This window comes from Homarus americanus, unplaced genomic scaffold, assembly GCF_018991925.1.
Source record: "Homarus americanus isolate GMGI-L3 unplaced genomic scaffold, GMGI_Hamer_2.0 scaffold12870, whole genome shotgun sequence".
NCBI classification, from domain to species: domain Eukaryota; kingdom Metazoa; phylum Arthropoda; class Malacostraca; order Decapoda; family Nephropidae; genus Homarus; species Homarus americanus.
The window spans coordinates 389,702-410,113 of NW_024711502.1; the positions used below are offsets into that span (position 1 = coordinate 389,702).

Consider the following 20,412-nt stretch of genomic DNA (forward strand, 5'->3'; position numbering starts at 1 on the left):
AATGCCAATCTGGTACACAACAACAATCAACACACCTCCGGGTTAATCTGCCTCGAGGAACTTCAAGGAGGTAAGGTATTTCCAGCGCGCACACGCACGCACACACACACACACACACACACACACACACACACACATACACACATTACCTAAAAAAAATCGTATCGTCTATAAAACAAACAATTCATATCGTCTATAAACAAAAGAATTAATTTCGTCTATAAAACAATTCACATCATCTATAAAAAAAAATCATCTCGTCTATACATAACCAAAAACAAATGACAATCACCACCAAAATGCAAACAAAACACCGCTTCTTGATGGTATAAATTCAGCCAACATCTGCAGGAGAGGAATGCTGGCCGTGTCACAGCAGCTAATAAAAATCTCAGTTCAGTACCCGAAAACGAAAGTACAGGTTTCTTATTGGTTACATCTGCATGTGACCTGGTATGTAAGCACAACGCTGATTGGTCGATAGCACACCCATGCCCAGTGTCGCCAACTCTCACTAATTTCACAAGATTATCCTTTACCTAATTTTAGTTGGCTTTGGCGACACTGTAGTGGATAGTTTGGTGTCTGGGAGTAAAATAGTGCTGACTATCCTCATTATCCACTATCCCCTATCCTCACAATCCACTATTCTCATACTATCTATATCTTCATTATCCTTTATCCTCACTTTCTTCACTATCCTCCCTTTCTTCACTATCCTCTATTCCCATTATTCAATATATTCTATCCTCACCAAAAAAAAAAATAATAAAAAAATAAATGAAATGAAAAATACATTAAATAAAAATAAATGATTCAATAAATAAATAAAAATAAACAAATAAGCTGAAATAAATCCAAAAATAAAATAAAAAATATGAATAATTAGTTAACTTAAAACCCCCTGGTAAATATTATCACTAAAGAGAGTGTGTCTTTACAGTGAGGTATATATAGCAATCAACTATCACCATAATTACTCTATCTGTTATAATTTCAATTTGAATTTTATTATTTAAATTAATATATTCTCTCAATTATAACTATATTTTAAGTCTAATTTATTTTTTTATTATTATTATCAGTCTTTCACCAGAATATTATCAAGACGTAATTCATTTCATTCATTAATAATCTCAGTGCATTCATTTTCTTTCACTATGTTATTTCTCATATCAGTAATACTTTCGTTTATTCATATTTTCACGACTTTCGATATTATTAATAATTTGAGTGAAAAATAAAATAGCTTAGAACCATATATTTTTTATAAAGGGAGGAAGGAAGAAAGGAGAAAAATTGAAAGTAAGAAAGAAGTAAAATAAATCATAAATAATTAAATATCTCCACTACACGTACACCAAACCATAATAACCACAACTACAACCACCACCGTAATCCACAACAAGACTTCACCCACCTGTAGTCGTCTCCGTCATCCACAATCTCTTCGTTGTTCTGGAAGATGTCGCTGTAGCAGAGGATGAGAAGTACTCCCAGGCGATTGGCTGACTGACCCTGTGTCCCCTCGCCGTCTCGACCAACCAGGACGCGCCCCAGGACTCGGCCAAACGAATCAACGGGCACGGGGCAGCTGTAGGATGGAGGAAGGTCATTGGTTGGTCAGGATGAAATATATATACCCTAATGCCTAGTCTATTCAACTTAACGTGTGAATTCCTCGACACTCAGGACTCAGGCAAATGGATAACTTGTTTTTGAACCCGACAAAGAAAATATAGAACGAAGAATCGAATCCCTAACCTCGTTTTTTGGCCGTGTTAGTCAAGGTCAATGAAACGTCTCCACGGAATGCCTGACTGAGCGACCTACTGAGAAAATTTTTTGGCGGATTCCACAAGGGTTAACGCATCTATTAATGAGCTGTTGTTCAGTGACTCACGAACACCTGCCAAGACACTGGGGGGAAGAGGAGGAGGTGGGTGAGGCGTAGTTCAGTTAGGAGTTTTCATCATTGTTTTTCAATTTTTATTACGTAAAAAAAATGTACATGCTACTACTAATACTGCTACTAAAACTAATAATGCAGGGCAATAATAATAATAACGATAATAGTCAATTACCTTTACATTAAAAAAAATATCTTTACCAACATCATCAATATTATCATCACCATTATTATTATTATTATTATTATTATTATTATTATTATTATCATCATCATCACATTAACATTATTCTTAACCTCGACCTCATAAATTCCAAACCTATACCAGCTTAAGCCAGAATATTCTCAACAGTTGTGTGTGGGTGATGGCGCCACACTTTATGTACAACACCTGCCTCAACCTCCGCCAGGTGCTGTAACAACAACAACACTGTGACGTGACTCCTTCTTTTGGCTGACTGGTGGCTGTGACACACACACACACACACACACACACACACACACACACACACACACACACACACACCTGCACGTAGGATAAATCAACAACATGTTATCTGTCTGTCTGTCTGTCTGTCAATTAACACCTTAAACTGGGGCATGAGTGTCACCTTACTTAGCACCTGGGACATCTACGTCACATTATATTTTAATTCAGGTTTGGCTTTACTGAATACACCTCGAGGAATAGCAACATCAACATCATCATCAACATCATCATTATTATTATTATTATTATTTACAAGATACATCTGCAATATTTCCCACAAAAATGCGTATTTTTTAAATTAGGGAAAAAGGCTGATGGTAAGAGGGGGGGGAGATGAAGAAGAGAGAAAGGGAGAATGAGAGGGGGAGGGAAAAGGGAGTGAGAGAGGAGGGTAGGTATTGGGGGAGGAGGGAGACGGTAAGCAAGGTTAAACGAGGGGAGAGAGAGAGAGAGAGAGAGAGAGAGAGAGAGAGAGAGAGAGAGAGAGAGTGAAAAGGGAGTGAGAGAGGAGGGAAGGCATTGGGGGAGGGGAGAGAGGGAGAAGGAAGGAGGGAGCGTCATCTCAGGGGTTCAACGCTGGCATGATAAAACACGGTGACAGGTTTATGAGGGAGCCAAAAGCCTTCACCTGGTAAGATGCCTTAAAATATAGTGAGGAAGGAGACGAAAATACCCCCCCCCCACACACACAATAAAATACATTCCTCAAACGCAGAAAACATCCTCAGTTAAGGCAGTAATAACATCCCTCACCAGTTAACAATAGCACCGTCAGTCAGATCAGTTGAGGCGGACACAGGGTTGACTGACCCTCACCCCGCTTGACCTAGATTCAATCGTCTGGTAGAGCCTGTTTCATCGCGTGAGAGAGAGAGAGAGAGAGAGAGAGAGAGAGAGAGAGAGAGAGAGAGAGAGAGAGAGAGAGAGAGAGAGAGAGACTCAACATCCGACGGTAATTATCCTGTGTGTGTGTGTGTGTGTGTGTGTGTGTGTGTGTGTTATAGCGAAATGAGGCGATGAAAATGGTGTCCCTTATGCCAGAGTCCCAAAAATACCCACGATGAATGATACATCTTCAGGGCAGGTGTATTCACGCTACTAATTAGTTGACTTACAGGTGATAATAATGACTCACCTGACAATTAACTCTCTCCTAGCTTATTTCACCATAATTAAATACCCTAATTAACACATAGAGAACGCTAAAATTAAATACATTCTGTCAGTTTTTATAAGAACGTATCTAACAAAGGTAGAGTCTCGGTGTGAATTTAATAACACTTTTAGATTTTATTTAAGTCAACCAAATAGACGCATCAATACAACCTTCAATTACGAGGCATCTGGACCCAATTTAAGGTTGAAATAGGGTAATAGGGTTGATATTCCTTGTAAATTGAAGGGTGAGGTGTGAGGGAAGAGGGGAGGGGTGTGGGGTGGCGTTCCCTGGGTCAGATATCGACCGTACAGCTGAGAGGTAAGGGATTCAACTTTGTTTACCTCGGGGACGTAATTTCCCGTTTTTTATGTACCAGTTAACATGGGATGATTATAAGGCCAGACTGTGGTGTTTTTATTACTCAATCTCGGCGGTGACCTAATCAATGTTCTCTCTGTCTTAGTTTGTATTTTTTCTTGATTTTTAATATTTCTTATGTGATTCTTCCTTAATTATCCTCCCCTTGTCTTGAGTTATTACGACTCATATGCAATAATTTCTCTCTCCCTCTCTGATCATGTTCAATTATCTTCACTATCTCCTCCTCCTCCTCCTCCAACACAACCTTCAATAATTCGTTCACTCCCTCTCCAACACTCTCACACTACCTTTTTCCCTTCCTACAATTTCCCTCTTCACCTCCAACTCTCCCTCAATCTCTCCTATACCATCGCCAACACCTCAGTCGTCCGTCTCCGTAAAAGTAGAATCCTCCTCCACCAAAACCTTCCTCCATCCCTCTAACTTTTCTCTATTTACCTCCAATACTCCAACATACCTCTAACCTCCAACCACCACCACCATTGTCCCCACTCCAACACCTACTCCAACACTTCCAACAGACACTACCACCTCCAACCATCTCACCCATCCCCCGACACCACCACCACCCATCCCCACCAATTCCCCCAACACTTCCTCCAACACAGAACGCCCATGAACTGTCAGGAGCCTGCTGGCAAGTGTCCCAAGCCGTCATGACTACATCACCGTCTTGACAGTCATGACCCTATTATGTCAACCCTGGTGACATGTGATACTCTCTCTCTCTCTCTCTGTTTTAACCCCTTTGACATGTGATACTCTCTCGCTCTCTCTTTGTGTGTGTGTGTGTGTGTGTGTGTGTGTGTGTGTGTGTGTGTGTGTGTGTGTGTGTGTATGTATGTATGTATGTATGTATGTATGTGTGCAAAATCTAAATATAAACACAGTGAGGGGGAAAAAAATATGTTAACACAAGGGCCGGGGAACTTCGAACGACCGGCCAGCTGATAGATGTAAACAAACACACCCATTGCCAACTCCTATTTTATCTCACTATTTTTTGAACACTCCTTCTTCCTACATTACGTCACCCCGATTCTTCAGGACACTACGTCTGGATAAACGTAACTCTTCTGTGGTTAAGATTTTTACTAAAACATTTAGTCACCTGAAGATTAGACACCCCAGTTTAATTCAACTGATGAATAACCTACGCTAACCTTACCTAACCTAATCTACACTAAAGCTAACCTAACTTATACTAACACTAACCTAACTTAACCTACCACTAACCTAACCCAACTTAACACCTCATGTAACATTAGAGTGGGTAAATAATCAGGTGAAATACGCTAGGACGTCTAATCTCCAAGTTATAGGACGTTTTCCCTGACATTTATCATTATTCTCTCATCCTTCACGCTGTCTCTCACAATATATACAGTACCACCACACCCCATGTAGGTGAGGTGTGTTTATGTTCCTTTATCTTAGCCCAGGACACTACCGGTGGCTGGAGGCCAACTCAACACCAAACCAGCACCTCCCTCCCGCCCCTACCTGACACACAGAATCGAACCAGTGTCTCGTAGGTTGGTAATCCAGTGAGATAACCAACAACGCCATGGATCTCTACATGTTTTGATGCAGTTTGGATTTAATGGTTTTATTTATTATTTATGTGAGCGAGTGATGGTTTCTTTCTTAGCTGCTTGAGTATGATGCCAACCTCTGCTGAACTGTGTGTGTGTGTGTGTGTGTGTGTGTGTGTGTGTGTGTGTGTGTGTGTGTATGAACAATTATCTTCATGAGGAACGAGAGCACAGAAATAGTTACTAACCAAACAGACACACACTCAAAGGTACAGACAAACACACACACCAAAAAACACACACACTCAGACAGACAGAACCATAAGTGTGTTCTGCTAACGGGGTGTAAGAACTGTGTAGACTGTAGTGTAAGATACGACACGTGTCACTAATGTCAAAACCAACCTTTTTACCAAACTTTTTTCTTGTTCTCTCTCTTTTAGCAAGACAACAGTCCACATAGCTGTGTTATCTTGGCAGTGTGAACAGCCAGAGGTACTGAGGGGGTTGGGGCGGGGCGGGGCCGGGCCGGGTGGGAGAGGGAGCAGGGTGGGGGGAGGGGGCAGGGCCATCAAGTGTGACTAACTGACTGACTGACTGACTGTACGTAACATGAGAGCGACGTATATAAACTGTCCTTGAAAGCTCCACCCACTTTCAACTTAGCTCCGCCCAAGTTTTTTACCATCTTAACCACCAACAAAAATCCTTAGCAGTTGATTGGTTGCTGGTTGCTAAGTGAAGCGCGCCGCCACTTACTTAGCAACCAATCATCTGCTAGAATACTGGACCTTGGGATAGTCACGCTAAATTTAAACACAGACATAAACAAACAGACGAATGGAGATAACTGCTTTATCTTTCCTGAGAGCGTTAATAACAACTTACCCTAATTATGAGAACAAGGACACATATATCTAAAATAATAATAATAATAATAATAGTAGTAATAATAATAATAATAATAATAATAATAATAATAATAATAATAATAATAATAATAAAATACCGAGGAATTTGTAAATATTTTGTGACTTCTATTACCGATCTTGAAGGAGTTGTGTAAGCGGAACATAGAACATGGAGGAAAAATCAACACTTCGTCAGTAGGGGTATGTGGTTCAACTCTACGGTTATCGCCCGCCACATTTCAATACCCAGATGAATATACCGTTTTCTACACACACACACACATTAACACCACCATCACACACACACACATTAACACCACCATCACACACAGTCATCATAAACACGGGGCAGTCTTTAGCGTGTAGACAGGTTCTCGATAACCCCTAGAGAGAGGCTCCTTATCCCTTCATAAACAACAACACGCCGGGGGAGCTGGGGGTGGTGCAGGGAGTGGTAGTGAGTTGTACAGGGGGGAGGTGTTAAGGGAGGAGTGGCAGGGGGAGGTGCTTGGAGAGGAGTAGCAGGTGGAGGTATTAGCGGAAGAGTAGCAGGGGGAGGTACAGGGGGAGGAGTGGCAGGGGGAGGTACTGTAGGACTGGCAGGAGGAGGTGTTAGGGTAGGAGCAACACGGGGAGGTGCTAGAGGAGGAGTGGCAGGGGGAGGTGGCAGGAGGTGATACTGGGGGAAGGAGGAAGTGCATGACAGGGGAAAGGGCATGGCAGGGGGAGGTAAAAGGGAAGGGGGAGGGGAATGGCAGGGGAAGAGGCACGTTATAATCACTGGAGACGTATGAACCCTAGTATGAACCCAGCATTATGAACCCACTAGTAAGAACCCACTAGTATGAACCCACTAGTATGATCCCAGCATTATGAACCCACTAGTAAGAACCCACTAGTATGAACCCACTAGTATGAACCCACTAGTATGAACCCACTAGTATGAACCCATGGTAGGTAAGATAATTAATGAAATCTCCTTGAAAGTGATGTGTGTGTGTGTGTGACGTTTCTCTTTGACTCACTAAAGCTAAGAAAGAAAAAGAAAGAAAGAAATAAATAAAGTTCAAACAAGCAACCCAAACAAACAAACAAAAACAAGGGCAATAAGACACACTTGCCCAAAAAACAAATTAACCAACAAAAACATAAAATAAATAAAAACACAAACAAAAACAAAGAGAAAAACAAAAACAAAGAGAAAAACAAACACAAATAGACGAGAACAGACACTTAAGTCCACTTATTTTGGAGGGTCTTGAAGGAGAGGTGGAGACCCTGAAGGAAGAGGAGGAGGACCTGGAGGAAAGAGAAGGAGGAGGAGGAAGATGCTGAAGGAGGAAGAAGAAGAGGGGGAGGAGGAAGACGCTGAAGAAAGAGGAGGACTTGGAGGAAAGAACAAGAAGATGAAGACCCTGAAGGAGGAAGAGGGGGAGGAGGAGGATAAGGAGAGGCCTTGAAGGAGGAGGAAGAGGAGGAGCCTTGAAGGAGGAGGAAGAGGTCCTCAGCAGCTCCTTGACCTCAGTATAAGCAGCTCACCATCACACCCACACAGATCCTTCGTTGACACAGGGAGGGAGGGAGGGAGAGAAGGAGGGAGAGAGGGAGGGAAAGAAGACAAGAGAGTAGGAGGTAAGAAGAGAAGATGAGAAGGGAAGAAAAGGAATGAACCAGTTAAGGACGGAGGACAAAGAGGGAGAGAGAATGAAGGAAGATGGAGGGAGGGAAAGGGTGGGAATAAAGAGAAGACAGGTGAAGAAGGAAGGGAAAAGTGGGAAAAGGAAGAAAGGGAGGAGAGGAAGAACAGGGAGTGTAAACATGGGAGAGAGAGAGAGAGAGAGAGAGAGAGAGAGAGAGAGAGAGAGAGAGAGAGAGAGAGAGAGAGAGAGAGAGAGAGAGAGAGAGAGAGCAACGATGACGAAACTGACAAATGACCATCAAAATCTTCTCATACTTAACACACACACATATACACACACACACACACACACACACACACACACACACACACACACACACACACACACAGAGGACTGACTGAGGTACACTGTAACTCACCATGTAAACATATCCCCACCACCACCACCACCGCCCCCAGCAGGATTATCACGCCCCAGCGACCCCGTAAATCACGATAACACAGACGTACATGACAGGAGACGAGGCGATGGGTGGTGTGGGGAGGTGGGGGTAGTGTGAGGAGGTGGGGGTAGTGTGAGGAGGTGTGGGGTGGTGAAGTATGGGTGTGGGGAGGTGGTGGTTGGTGAAGGGAGGTAGGGGTGGTATGGAGAAGTAGGTGGGGGGTGGTGTGGAGAGGTGGGTTTGATGGGGAAGGGAGGTGGGGGGGTGGAAGTAGGAGGAGGCCACTCAAAACTTACCTACTGCAAGGAAACATCAAAGTCTTCGCCCTCCTCTGCCGTCATCTTGCTCACTCCTCCTCTTCCTCCCACGACTACCTACTCTTCCTCTACCTCCCACTCATCCTCCTCCACCTCCCATTCATCCTCCTCTTCCTCCACCTCCCACTCATCCTCCTCTTCCTCCAACCCAATTTACTGACCTAACTAATAAATGTATACCCCGTGAGGTTGTCTTTTTGTTTTACCTGGTCACCGTGAGCCACAAAAGTACCTCCTGAGTACTACCACGACAAGTACTTCCAGATTACTACCACTACCACCAATTAACTCCTGATTACTACCACTACTACTACAACTGCTTTATGATTACTACTACTACTACCACAACCACAACAATTAATTACCTCCTGATTACTACCACTACCACCAATTACCTACTGATTACTACCATTACTACTACAAGTACCTCCTGAACCCCAAACAACCACACAACTCCACCATACTCACGTGTTGTGGTTGCCAGTCCTCAGCTGGTGGATGAAGGCGGCGAGATAACGCAGAAGACAGAGATTGTGTATCGGGAGGCGGCGGTGAAGGAGACGACGAAGGCGGGGCACCACGGCCACACACAGACCAGGAGGACCTTCTTCTTCTTCTCCTCTTCGTCGTCTTCCTCCTCCTTCTTCGTCACACACGTTCTCCCTCTCATCGCCCTCACCTATGCCAGAGTCTGTCGTGGAGAGAAGTTAATGATAGTCAATATGGGTTAAATACACTTCTCTGACCTGACATGACCTGACCTCAATCTAATCTAATCCAACCTTGACCTGACCTAGCCCTATTCTTACACAGCTTAACCCAACCTTAATCTAACACAGCTTAACCTAATCCTAATCTAACACAGCTTAACCTAATCCGAATCTAACACAGCTTAACCTAATCTTAATCTAACACAGCTTTTACCTAATCCTAATCTAACACAGCTTAACCTAATCCTAATCTAACACAGCTTAACCTAAATCTACATTAACTTAAAGTAATTCAAATGCGAAAACACGTATGATATTAAGTTCTCTCGTGAAGGATAGTGATCCCTGGAGCCAAAGGTCGTGTGCGTGTGTAATAATAATAATAATAATAAAAGGTTTATTAATAGAGTTGCAGCCGGTGTGTGTGTGTGTGTGTCATAGTCAGGTCATGGGTACACAGTCAGGTCATATTCTAGTACACAGAGCCCGAGTCGTCGCTTGCGGGCAGAATCACTCACCTGCGGCTAACTGGAGGAGAAGAGGTGCAGAGTCTGGAGGGATTAGCGCTTGCGGCAACTCGTCCAGGAACAGCCGCAGCAGACCTGTGGCCACCGCGGAGTCTGAACCTGCGGGAAGGGTAGGTCAGGTCATACAAGGTCAAGGGATATATATTTTAGAAGCTCCTGTGGTAAAACTGTGGAGGTCAACACATTTGTGGGTAAAACTGTGGAGGTTAATACATCTAACAACATCTGACTGGGGATTAAACACCTGCCTACTAAAAACACTTGTGGTAAGAAATTAAGATAAAACACCTGTTGCCCTGACCTTAATGTATGTGCTTGATGGTAGGTAGCACCTGTCATTTTACTTACTATTCATTAATGAAGGAACATCCTACTCATCCCTACACCTGTTAATCACCTTAGTTTCGTACAACACCTGTAATTAACAAGTGTCATAAACCGCAACATCTGTATACTTTTAATGTGACACTAATCATAACACCTGTAATCAACATGTGGCACCTTTATTTAACACCTGTAGTTCGTAAATATAATTAATGACCTAATCTACTATAGAATCACTCAGTTCCGTTAGACAGAGTTTGGTCAGCTCAATTAGGTTAGGTTAGGTTGGCTCTGGTCACGTAGGTTCGTGTCATCAGAAAAATAAATGATTTGGTGTGCCAGGATAAAATGTGTCGGCCGCGCGCGCGCGCGCGCGCGCGTGTGTGTGTGTGTGTGTGTGTGGCGGCGAGAATCTATGATAAAACTATTGTGTCTCCTGCCACAGTCTCTGCAAACAGCGCGCCGAGATAACCAGAGTCCGAAATTCTCGACCCAACCCAAAGGAAACACGGTAATCAATAAACTCTCAACACACCTTGTTATATAATAAACTATTTACTGTGCGTTTATACAAATATGATCTGTAAATATTTTATGTTTATATAAATTTAGGTTCGGTAAGGTTAGGTTAGAAATGTATTGATTTTTTAGTCTTCCTTTACGGCTGAGTTTTCGGACATATTGTAGCCAGCCAGCCAGCACGCGTGGGAGAGAAGGTGTTACCCAGCGGCAATATCTCCCTCCCCACACTCACACATACATCACATTGCTCCAGGTGATAGACACAGCATCCCCCCCCCCACCACCTGAATTCACCTCAACCATGGTCAATAGTCTACCTCATTTATGGGTGAAAAGAGTTCGGTCAAAAAATTTCGGTAGATAATGAAAAACTATGGATTCAACCCAGGAGTGACGCGTCACCCACGGCGCTATATGGTCACACGTTGATATTTCTGGTCCAATAGTTGCCTGTTGCCTCCCGCTGTGTATAAAACCTCCAGGTATCCACACCCAATGGATACTTTATACCATGTGTAAAAAATAATGGTATCCAGGCGACGTTTGCTGTTATTCCTTTTTTATATCACTAACTGCGATCTTTCCTGTAGTAATTTATACGTGAAAAACTAAAAACATTTACTGATCAACGTGGTACTGCTGGTTACTGCACAATATTCAAAACCTTACCTTGATATAATATTTTTAGGTGTGGTTTTTTTCCCGGTCTACAGTGAGCTTGACGACACTCAGTGAAATTGGAAGCACTTCATATTAACGAGGTATTTACTGACCACTCAACTTTGTTATACTCAGTGAACTTATATGAAGCGTTGTGTAACATTAATACTCACCGTGTACACCCATGTAAGGTGTATGTGTGTGTGTGTGTGTATGTGTGTGTGTGTGTGTGTGTGTGTGTGTGTGTGTGTATGTGTGTGTGTGTGTGTGTGTGTATTTCAACTTGTTGCCGAACCCTTCATTGTCGCAGTCCACCCTTGTCTTACCTCACTCACCACTGCTATAAAAGACTCTCCAGTGAGCATCTCTACACCCAGTCACCACCCACGCTACACTATGCTCTCCAAGCTATCTAAACTGAGGCTCTACCTAATGACACACTCCGCACCTCAGGCAGACACAATACCTACCCCACCATCCACAATTCCTCCATGGACTTCTTAATTGTTACAACACAGCGAGGTACAAGTTATACTAGAGTCCACTCCTAACTAGTGATTTTACGGTTGACAGTAAGTCTGGCCAACATAGAAATCAAGGTAAACACACAACGCAAAAGTTACGCCATTTCAGTACACTCACAACAGCCAACTTTCTTCTGATTTGTTTTTATTTGTCCTAGGGGGGCTTTTGTCCTAGGGGGGCTTTTGTCCTAGGGGGCTTTTGTCCTAGGGGGGCTTTTGTCCCAGGGGCTTTTGTCCTAGAGGAGTTTTTGTCCCAGGGGGCTTTTGTTCTAGGGGGGCTTTTGTCCTAGAGGAGTTTTGTCCCAGGGGGCTTTTGCTCTAGAGGGCTTTTGTCCAAGGAGACTTTTGTCCGGCCCCCTGATAAATTGGTGCCGTGACCAGGATAAATTTAACTGTTATTTTACTGCTGCAGTGTGACAATCCTACCCACTATACTGACGATTACGGTAAGTTGGTGATTGATGGAATGTATAAGCAAGTTAGTTGTTTACGTTATGATAAGTAATACTCTGGATTAGCCTAACCAAGACGATCGGTCATTAGGTACAGCCTCGGGGTGGATGGTGGACACACACAGCCCATTACTCTCCATAACATAACAAGAATCAAATAAAACTATTTTCTACCCCGTCAGCTCACACGAGATGTACACCATAATAATAATAATAACCGTTTCTGTACCACGCATAGTTTACTACTGTACTGCCGCTAAAACATGAGGGTACAGTACTGTTCATTGTGGCGCAAACTTAAAGAGTCAACACAACGTTATCGTCAAGCTGTTTACAGGGCCAGCAAGTCACCCAGGCAGAACCAATGTTAGTCCCGGGGCCCGTGGACCTTGTCTAGCAGGACGCGCCTTGAAATTTAATGACTTGAAAGTGCGTCGAAATTTAATATCTGTTGAAATATATACTGTAGTGACTTAAAAGTACTGTAAAACTCTTTAAGGCATTTTAATTAAAGTATACTAATTTTTTTGTGCTTTTAAATGGTAGCTGTTTCATCTCCCCGATACTGTGAGTGTAATAATAATAATACAGTAATAAATAATAGTATTAATTATGTAACAATAATAAAAAGATCATAATTTAAATTTTTTTTGTTGAGAACTGCATCCCACACGAATATAAATTAAATATATTACATGAACCATAACAGTACGTGTGTGTGTGTGTGTGTGTGTGTGTGTGTGTGTGTGTGTGTGTGCTCATCCTCCACGCCCGCTGACCACTCATGCCTGACCGCCAAACAAGTCTTAGAAGGTCAAAGGCAAAAAACTTATGAAATCACTTCATATGAACATTAACTCACTACAGTTTTGAGGTAAAATCACTGCATTTTCATAGTAAGTTGGCCGCCATCTTGGTACCAGCTAACAAGTCTACTTCAGCATAAAGAAGAATTAATTACTCTGCTTTATAAACCTTTATTGATATTAATTTCATAATTTAGACAACTTCATTATAATTCTCTTTAATGATGATGACTGGAAATTAAAACACCCTACCCCCCCCTCCCTCCCTCTCTCTCTGCTGACCTCAACATACACCTGCCCATATATCTTTCGCTTTATTCTTTAAGTTATCATGTGTGTCAGTTTACTCTCCTGTAGTGTCCTATGGCCGAAGACACTCACGGGCTTTATTAAACAGGGAAGTATCCATCCTCTTTCTCTTTACGAGGTGCGCATTAGTGCAATCAGCTGTTGGCATGAGGTCCAGTGTGACTCAGTGTTGATATCGCGTGTCAGGGAGAATCAGCTGTTCAACAAATGGTCTGTTGTGACTCAAGGTTGACATTGCGTGTCGATGCCATCAGCCGTAAGCCACGTGCGTCAGTGTACTGTAATGTTTACATCACGATCAGCCGTGAGCCACGTGCGTCAGTGTACTGTAATGTTTACATCACGATCTGCCGTGAGCCACGTGCGTCAGTGTACTGTAATGTTTACATCACGATCAGCCGTGAGCCGCGTGCGTCAGTGTACCATAATGTTTACATCACGATCTGCCGTGAGCCACGTGCGTCAGTGTACCATAATGTTTACATCACGATCTGCCGTGACGTCAGTGTACTGCAATGTTTACATCACGATCTGCCGTGAGCCACGTGCGTCAGTGTACTGTAATGTTTACATCACGATCAGCAGTGAGCCACGTGCGTCAGTGTACCATAATGTTTACATCACGATCAGCCGTGAGCCGCGTGCGTCAGTGTACTGTAATGTTTACATCACGATCTGCCGTGAGCCACGTGCGTCAGTGTACTGTAATGTTTACATCACGATCTGCCGTGAGCCACGTGCGTCAGTGTACCATAATGTTTACATCACGATCTGCCGTGAGCCACGTGCGTCAGTGTACTGTAATGTTTACATCACGATCTGCCGTGAGCCACGTGCGTCAGTGTACTGTAATGTTTACATCACGATCTGCCGTGAGCCACGTGTGTCAGTGTACCATAATGTTTACATCACGATCAGCTGTGAGCCACGTGCGTCAGTGTACTGTAATGTTTACATCACGATCAGCTGTTAGTGACGTGCGTCTGTGCAGCTCAATATTTGCAGACCGCTGTGCTCCATGTTTACAGTGTCAAAAATCAAAAGGCTCAAGGAAAACTACCTTATTTGTACCAACATAATCATGCGAGGAGTATAATGCATTCAGAGCTGTGGGCACACAAAATATACTTAATGTTTAAATATATTGATGAAAAATGTGAAAAAGTCACGATATTCATATTATTATGCCTGGTCGATTATCCTTAGACATTCTACTATTAAAAAAACATGCAATACTAGTTGGTAGTAAGATAGATGATTTTTTAAAATTTGCCAAGGTACTTTAATAATAATAATAATATAAAGTGACCAAGTAACATTTTAGTTGACTGTGCTCGGCGTCCCACCACCTGTACACACAACAATAACCCCCCCCCCCACACACACACACCACTCTGCCAACTCGTGATCACCAAAGTGCCACCTTAAGCCAGCCTGCCCGATGTGTTCTTGAATATTCAGTTATGGAGGAAAAATTCAACACACATCTTTGAGAATTCACCTCAGGGTCACAGGCAGGTGTTACCGCCAAGCAGGTAGACGTTTTACCTGAAAATTCGCCTCCACCTTATTTTACTTGAAGACTTAACAACCCTAATGCTAACCTAACCTAACCTAACGCCAACCTAAACTAATCTACCGCTAACCTAACCTATCACTAACCAAACCTATCACTAACCTAATCTAAACTAACCTAACCTACCGCCAACCCAGCCTCGGTTAAGTTGGGGCCTATTACAACAGGGGCCCGATAGTACAAGGGCCCATTTGATCCGTTCTCTTGTAGCTACAGTAATATATCTCACAGTTCAACCTCCCTGTCTCTCCCTCAAACTCCCTGACTTTTCCTCTCCCTCAACTTCCCTGACTCCTCCTCGAGTTCAACTTCCCTGTCCCTCAACCTCCATTATCTCTCCCTCAACCTCACTGATTCTCCCTCACTAGTTCAACCTCCATTTCTCTCCCTTAACCTCCTTCTCCCTCTCTCGTCCTCCCTGACTCCTCTAGTTCAACCTCCTGTCTCTCCCTTAACCTCCTTCTCCCTCTCTCGTCCTCCCTGACTCCTCCTCTAGTTCAACCTCCCTGCCCCCTGTTTTTTTGTAATTCACATGAGGCTTCCGAGAAACCTTTGTGTAGAGTGCGTCGTAACTTCCAATTCCGAGAACAGTTAGAACAGTTGTATTACGTTCGATCAATACCAACACGAGACACCTACCCCCCTCCCCCCCCCTACCCTCACCTCTCCTTCTCTCCCTCCTCACCTCCGCCACTATTTACTAACTGGCAACCGGGTACCAACTGCGTATCAGCTCCTCATGTTGTTACAAGCAATACCTTTGTCTATTATTGGTAGCATATGTCTATTGTTGTTACTATTCGTCAATTTATTATACCTGGTTGAAAATCCGACTTGCATTTCTTTTCTATTTTGGTCTGTCTGTCTGTTTACAAGCTAATGTCTACGTTCTAAATCCTATCTTGGCTAAAATTCGTTAACAGACTGACCTCGACAATAGCTCGGGTTTAAGATATAAATTTTCGTCTACATCTGATATAAGAGGTCAAGGTCACAGATGAAGGTCACCACCCCCTCACCCCCCTACCATCACCACGCTAGAAGGCTTAATGTAACATGATGCTTGTGTGGTGCTTCACTAGGCGGCGACAACGACCACCGCACCAAGGTCTGCTGCCCTCCCTTTCCCCTTCCCCGTGTGTTTGTTGCTTGTGAGAAGTGGAGAAGAATTGTTTACCTTTCTACCCAAAAACGAAGGAGATAACCTTCTCTCTTCTTCTCCCCTTTTTCATCTTCTTTCATCTTGCTCACTTCATTTATGTCAATAGCCATGGGGAAAAATATCTTAATTTATGGATTTTGTTTCATAATTTGGCCATAGTTCAACCCAAAATACACGGACCATTGTATAAAGACATCCTGGTGTAGGTTTTAAACAGTGATAAAAAATAGTATTCGATTTTGTGTAGTTTAGACCACTTTATAGAGGTCAAAGGGTCACCACATACTCGAATTTGTGTACTTTTTACCACTTTATTGGGGTCAGAGGTCACCAAATATTCGAAATTGTTTTGTTGACCACTTTATTTGGGTCAAAGGTCACCAAATATCTAAGTTTGTGTACTTTTTACCAATTTATAGGGGTCAAAGGTCACCAAATATCTAAGTTTGTGTACTTTTTACCAATTTATAGGGGTCAAAGGTCACCAAATATCCGAGTTTGTGGATATTTGGGCCCATTAGTCCTCCGTATCCCAATCAGTTTACCAGAGACTCTATATACAGCCGTTCACTTCTCCACCATAACAACAATGTAGATAAAAGTGGAGTTTTCTCTTCCTTTCGTTTTGTCCATTTTACTGGTACAGGTGAACACAGGTGAAGAAAGGTTAACACAGGTGAAGAAAGGTGAACACAGGAGAGGAAAAGTGAACACAAGTGCGGAAAGGTGAACACAGGTGAGGAAAGGTGAACACAGGTGAAGAAAGGTAAACACAGGTGCGGAAAGGTGAACACAGGTGAAGAAAGGTGAACACAGGTGAGGAAAGGTGAACACAGGTGAAGAAAGGTAAACACAGGTGCGGAAAGGTGAACACAGGTGAGGAAAGGTGAACACAGATGAGGAAAGGTGAACACTGGTGAAGAAAGGTAAACACAGGTGAAGAAAGGTAAACACAGGTGAAGAAAGGTAAGCACAGGTGAAGAAAGGTGAACACAGGTGAGGAAAGGTGAACACAGGTGAAGAAAGGTGAACACAGGTGAAGAAAGGTGAACACAAGTGAGGAAAGGTGAATACAGGTGAGGAAAGGTGAATACAGATGAACATAGGTAAACAACGTGCCCTAAGTGGTAAAGAAGACAGGTGAGTGACAGGTGAGACAGTACCTGGGGGAGTCTCCTGTACGTCGGGGTCCACACCTGCAGCCTCCCGCTCCAGCAGTAGTCGGGTCCTCACCTCCTCGGCACACCAGTCCTCACTCACCAGGGTGTCGTAATCCACACCTGCAACACACACAACAGCCACACCCTGTAATGCTTAGTAACTTAATCCACACCTGCAACACACACAGTCACACCCTGTAACACTTAGTAACTTAACCCCCTTGAACACGATGACTTAACCCCCTGAACAAGATGACTTAACCCCCCTGAACAAGATGACTTAACGCCTTTGAACAAGATGACTTAACTCCCCTGAACACGATGACTTAACCCCCTGAACAAGATGACTTAACCCACCTGAACAAGATGACTTAACCCCCTGAACAAGATGACTTAACCCACCTAAACAAGATGACTTAACCCACTTGAACACGATGACTTAACCCCTGGAACAATATAACTTAACCCACTTGAACAGGATGACTTAACCCCCCCAAAACGATGACTTAACCCCCAAATACGATGACTGGAAATGTTATGGCACTCAATATAATAATTCACAAGTCATTGTACTTAAAGAGGCTAAACTAACGTACTCAAGAGAGGGGTTACAATACCTTTATTCCATGGGTTAATTCATCGCACTCAAGGGATTAAACTACCTCACTCAAGGACCTAATAATTCAATGTACTCAGAGGTTTGTCATCGTACTCAAGAAGTTAAGTTATACCAAGCGACACGTGTTCAGAGATACTCAATAACACATGTTTAAGCATATAATCGAACGTCAGTCACTCCTGGTAACAGTAAAAGGACGGCACAGGTGTAGTAATGAACGTCAGTCACTCCTGGTAACAGTAAAAGGACGGCACAGGTGTAGTAATGAACGTCAGTCACTCCTGGTAACCGTAAAAGGACGGCACAGGTGTAGTAATGAACGTCAGTCACTCCTGGTAACCGTAAAAGGACGGCACAGGTGTAGTAATGAACGTCAGTCACTCCTGGTAACCGTAAAAGGACGGCACAGGTGTAGTAATGAACGTCAGTCACTCCTGGTAACCGTAAAAGGACGGCACAGGTGTAGTAATGAACGTCAGTCACTCCTGGTAACCGTAAAAGAACGGCACAGGTGTAGTAATGAACGTCAGTCACTCCTGGTCCAGTAAAAGGACGGCACAGGTGTAGTAATGAACGTCAGTCACTCCTGGTAACCGTAAAAGAACGGCACAGGTGTAGTAATGAATGTCAGTCACTCCTGGTAACCGTAAAAGAACGGCACAGGTGTAGTAATGAACGTCAGTCACTCCTGGTAACAGCAAAAGGACGGCACAGGTGTAGTAATGAACGTCAGTCACTCCTGGTAACAGTAAAAGGACGGCACAGGTGTAGTAATGAACGTCAGTCACTCCTGGTAACCGTAAAAGAACGGCACAGGTGTAGTAATGAACGTCATGTGAAAATTTAAAACTAAAAGCGCTAAATATTCCGAAGCAAGTTGGAATCATATCGTAAATATTAAGTAACTCGCTGTAATTCGTCAACCTAATACTGTAATGTGAAAATGGGAATACAAAATACTGTAATGGCACTACATAAAACTCTTCTGACCACAAAATGCTTTAGTGTTTAAATCCATTTAATGAGCGACTGATGACGAAGAGCTAGTAATAACTGCAATGAGAGTGGAGTGACTGCGTTAACACCTGGTCCTCTACAGGTAACTCAGTTCATTTAAGTCACTCACTAAAATAAAACTATTAGTCACATGTAACTGAGTTTGTTCATTTAAATCACTGTCCCTAAAATACCGAATAGTGTGGTATATTTTAAGGGCTCCTTCGGGTCCCTAAAACAGGGCGAGTGGTCAGGGGAAGGAGCCCAGCACCCCCCCCAAGAACAAGGTGCTATAGACCAACTTACCGTGAGTGAGGAGGAAGCAGCAGAGGAGGTGGACCAGGGTGGGCACGCCGTGGCCATTGGTGTCTTCTCCATGGGCGGCCATCACCTCCTCCAGTGGGCGGCCCAGCACGCCCTGCACGCCCACGCCGGCGCCCTTCATGTCAGCGAGAAGAGAGTGTACGGCGTGGGCGGGAGCATGGAGAGGGTCGGGCGGGAGGGTGTTGTGGTGTTTGCAGCGGGATGAGGACCGCCCGCCCATGGACACGGCCAGGAACCTTCGGACTCGTGCCAGGGTGCTCTCCCCGCCCTCCTGGAACAAACCGCACCTACTTACGCCCGTGTGACAGCCAACTGATAGCGTCCATTTACTCTCAATTTACCTTTAAAACTCACTCACACGAAGGTTAACATAACAAGTGTTAAACCAACACCTAAAGTTAACATCTAGTCACTACAACACCTAAAGTTAACATCTAGTCACTACAACACCTAAAGTTAACATCTAGTCACTACAAGTTAACTCACTCATACACAAAAACACTCACTCACTCTCAGTTAAGCTTCAACAATACTGTAAAGCGACTTTTACTCGTGCACTTTCCAACTGATTATCTACAAACCAGCTCTTTCAAACAAGATTAAAACTTGCCTCTTTAGCTGCTGATGTGATTCTAAACCTTCATGAATGTGTTTTCGGTGTCACATGCGTCTGTTTAACTCTGATTCTCAAAATTCTGTACCTTAATTAAACCCTTAACTTGTATTGAGAGAATTCATCGAGTTAAAGTAGAGTCTCAGCATAGATCTGACGCCATTTTGAGATGCTATTTTCGTGCTGCAGTTAAGATGAAAATATAAATTAAGGAATCGCTTGAGAACTCGACCCCAGAATCATATACTCTATAAGTTTTACGTTAGAACATTACTGCAGCACTTAAGAAATACACTGACACTAAGACCATAATGGATAAGAAGTAACCTGTATCATTACCACAA

General features: G+C 43.3%; 1 protein-coding gene across 1 annotated transcript in view; it reads right to left on the reverse strand.

Annotated features, from left to right (window-relative positions):
• LOC121858363 overlaps positions 1–20,412 on the reverse strand; it is a 63,723-nt gene that overhangs the window by 42,366 nt on the left and 945 nt on the right. The window contains exons 2-6 of the mRNA XM_042354807.1: positions 19,438–19,726; positions 17,520–17,636; positions 10,013–10,120; positions 9,253–9,475; positions 1,421–1,594 (exon numbers count right to left, since the gene is read on the reverse strand). Coding sequence (XP_042210741.1) covers positions 1,421–1,594; positions 9,253–9,475; positions 10,013–10,120; positions 17,520–17,636; positions 19,438–19,726 — 911 coding nt within the window. The remainder of the gene's footprint in view (positions 1–1,420; positions 1,595–9,252; positions 9,476–10,012; positions 10,121–17,519; positions 17,637–19,437; positions 19,727–20,412) is intronic.